The following is a 3,420-nucleotide window of genomic DNA, read 5'->3' as shown; positions in this document are numbered from 1 at the left end:
ATTCACTGATTTATTTTGGCTTACGGATTTTGATATTGTCCACATAAATTCTCCATGTCGAAGTAGATTTTTAAAATAAATAAATATATTTTTTTTTTTTTTTTTTTCTTTTAATGCAGTACAGCTGTGTGTAATATTTCTATTTTTTCTTTCCTCAACACAAAACGGGGAAAAGGACAACAACAAAGGTGCTGCCCATGCGCAGAGTCCCCAGAATAATAACGCGTGATAGGATATTCGAGCAGGTAGAAAGAGAGAGAGAGAGAGAGAGAGAGAGAGAGAGAGATGGAAAGAGAGAGAGAGGGTAATGAAGGGGGGTGGATTGAAAGAGAGTGTGATGAAGAGAGAGAGGGAGATTTGTAGAGAGAGATGTGGAAAAAAGCAAGAGAGAGAGAGAGAGAGAGAGAGAGAGAGAGAGAGAGAGATCCTGCCCTCCTCCTCCTTAGTGCAGAGGCAGCTCGGGTCCCTGCAGCATTACCGGAGCTCTGAGTGTCTCATCATCAAATCCACCACCGAAATCGTCGCGTACAGTCGGATAAGAGTCACGTTATTTCTACACAGCGGGATTTGGAGATTTTTTACCCCAACAAGAGGACAAAGAGTCAACTTTTTTTCCCTTTTAACCTTCTTTTCTCTTAAAAAAATCGTTTGCGAGAGACCAGGAGAAACTTACCAGACACCATTTCCACAATCGTTACCAAAAAAAGAATTATGTATATCTAAAAAAATTGGCTTCAAATCAAGATTTCTCCCCTAAAATTACTCTAAAAATTGACTAAAAAACATCCCATTCGATTCGAGTGTTTTTTTTTTCGTTTCTTTTTTGTAATTCGTATTTTCGAGTCGCGTATCTATCAGGTGCAGTGTTTCAATTCTCGTCCGTTCTCGACCAAGTGGATGTTTTTTTCCTTCGGATCAGTCAGGCCATCATAGATGTGCCATCTAGAGACTTTGCGCATCATCATCCTCATCATTCTCATCCTCCTCCTCTTCCTCTGCTCCTCGATGCGACTTGACTCTTCCGAACTCTATAAATCGAAGAAGGAGGAGTCTTAACTTCTTTTTTTTTTTTTAAAGGGTGGGAACTTTTTTTCTTTTCTTTTTTTTTTTTGCTGCTCGCGAGTTGTGATGATGATGATGATGATGTCGGTGAACAGCAGTAGCAAGCAGTCGTTTGTTATGCCTCACACCTCTTTACCCGAGCCCAAGTACTCTTCCTTGCATTCCTCTTCTACTCCGACTTCTTCTTCGTCCAATTCAGCCTCGTCCACCTCGTCCTCCACTTTGACTTCGGACTCGCATTCGTCGTCCTGCTCGTCCTCACGACACAGCAGCAGCATCAGCACCAGCATCATCAGTACCAGCATCAGCAGCAGCGTCAGCTCAGAGGCAATGCGCCGTGCGGGTCTCCCGACCCCACCGGTATGTAACTTCACTTCATAATCACAGCTTTAAACAATAAAATAAAAATGCACACTTTTTTTTCCCAGCACGATTTTTTTCCTCTCTACTTTATTATTCATGTCTTTTAAATTTTTTTTTATTTGTTTTGTTTTTGCGTGTCTTCTCCAATCATTCCAGCACCTCCATCCCTCCTCCTCCTCCTCCCTTCTTAACTTTCATGCATTCGGTCCTGCTTTTTTTGGTATTAATTTTTATGACCTGGGATGCTGCATATATGTCTTGTAGGATTTTCTTCTTTTAACATGCTGGAAATGTTGTTAAAAATCTCAGTGGTGTGGGAATCCGCCCCTCCCCTCCATCTTCACTGACATTTATATGTACGCTCTCCATTTTTTTTCTCCTCTTCGCACTCATAGAGCAACATATTCGGCGGCTTGGATGAGAGTCTGCTGGCTCGCGCCGAAGCTCTGGCGGCGGTGGACATCGTCTCGCAGACCAAAAGTCACCACCAGCACCAGCAGCAGCACCACCACCCTCACCATCCTCCGCATCCACACCAGTCTCACCCTCCGCCTCACCACAGCCCGTTTAAGCCGGACGCGACCTACCACGCCATGAACGCGTTGCCGTGCACGTCCTCGACCTCCTCGTCGTCGTCCTCGTCCGTCCCAATCTCTCACTCGTCTGCGCTGGGTGGCGGCGGCAACGGAGGCCACCACCACCATCATCACCACCATCACCACCACCACCCTCAGTCTCACCAAGCGCTCGAAGGGGAGCTTCTCGAGCACCTCAGCCCGGGCCTTGCGCTTGCAGGGGCAGCCATGGACGGATCGGTGGTGTCCACGCCGGCGGGACACATGGCCGGCGTGAACCACCCCATGCACCAGGCAGCCATCAACATGGCGGCGGCGGCGGCGGCGCACGCCCACGCCCACGCGCACGCCCACGCCCACGCGCACGCCCACGCGCTCCCCTCGGCGCACCACCTGGGCTGCCCGAGCGACGTGGACGCCGATCCGCGGGACCTCGAGGCGTTCGCCGAGCGCTTCAAGCAGCGGCGCATCAAGCTCGGCGTGACGCAGGCTGACGTGGGCGCGGCGCTCGCCAACCTCAAGATACCCGGCGTGGGCTCGCTCAGCCAGAGCACGATCTGCCGCTTCGAGTCGCTCACGCTCTCGCACAACAACATGATCGCTCTCAAACCCATTCTCCAGGCGTGGCTCGACGAGGCCGAGAAGTCGCACCGCGAGAAGCTCAGCAAGCCCGAGCTCTTCAACGGCGCAGAGAAGAAGCGCAAGCGCACGTCCATCGCGGCGCCCGAAAAGCGCTCCCTCGAGGCCTACTTCGCCATCCAGCCGCGACCCTCGTCCGAAAAAATCGCCGCCATCGCTGAAAAGCTGGACCTCAAAAAGAACGTTGTGCGCGTCTGGTTCTGCAACCAGAGGCAGAAACAAAAACGCATGAAATACTCGGCGTGCGTGTAAAAAAAAAAAAAAAGAAGAAGTATAATAATAAAAGTTTCACTCTTTTAAAAAAAGACTTCACGAACTGTTTGTATAACATTTCTTATCCTCACATCTTTTTTCCCCCTCCTGAATCATCCATACCTCGTGCACTGAAGCAGACTGTCACTCTGACTGCAAACACCAAAATCACTGTCACGTCAAAAGAGGATGTGGAGACATTTATAAAGGACCGGACCAAGTAAGACCTTGTTTTTCCCCTTTTGATATTTAACTTGGTCATGATGGTTTCAGATGAGTGTGACTATTTTCCCGTCTCTCTAAAACCACAATCAAATGTTTTTTTTATTATTATTATTTTTGTTTTTTTGGGGGCAATTTTCCTCTTAGAAGAGCTGAGGATGGACGGCGAATATGATCATAGAGGAGAAAGTTGCACCAAAAAGAGAACAAATATGACTTTTTTTATATTAAGTATATGACTGATAATACCAGACTGGAGATGAGGGTGAAACTGAAGAGGTTGAAATCGTTAGGAGTGTTGCATTAT

General features: G+C 48.0%; 1 protein-coding gene across 1 annotated transcript; it reads left to right on the top strand.

The window, feature by feature from the left end:
* Window positions 1-591: 591 nt before the first annotated feature.
* pou4f2 (POU class 4 homeobox 2) lies at window positions 592-3,194 on the top strand. Its single transcript, XM_046876008.1, has 2 exons — window positions 592-1,422; window positions 1,821-3,194. Exons 1-2 carry the CDS (start codon window positions 1,129-1,131, stop codon window positions 2,889-2,891), a joined length of 1,365 nt encoding a protein of 454 aa, XP_046731964.1. The 5' UTR covers window positions 592-1,128; the 3' UTR covers window positions 2,892-3,194.
* Window positions 3,195-3,420: the final 226 nt, after the last annotated feature.

This window comes from Silurus meridionalis, chromosome 2 (genome assembly GCF_014805685.1).
Source record: "Silurus meridionalis isolate SWU-2019-XX chromosome 2, ASM1480568v1, whole genome shotgun sequence".
NCBI classification, from domain to species: domain Eukaryota; kingdom Metazoa; phylum Chordata; class Actinopteri; order Siluriformes; family Siluridae; genus Silurus; species Silurus meridionalis.
The sequence above is the reverse complement of the archived record's forward strand: the minus strand, read 5'-3'. Positions and strand labels throughout refer to the sequence as shown.

What these genes read in the sequence shown, in the direction of transcription:
- pou4f2 (XM_046876008.1), top strand. Translation starts at nt 1,129, where the DNA reads ATGATGATGATGATGATGTCGGTGAACAGCAGTAGCAAGCAGTCGTTT. An exon ending in CGGGTCTCCCGACCCCACCG is followed by an intron (nt 1,423 to 1,820) that starts GTATGTAACTTC and finishes TCGCACTCATAG; the next exon opens with AGCAACATATTCGGCGGCTT.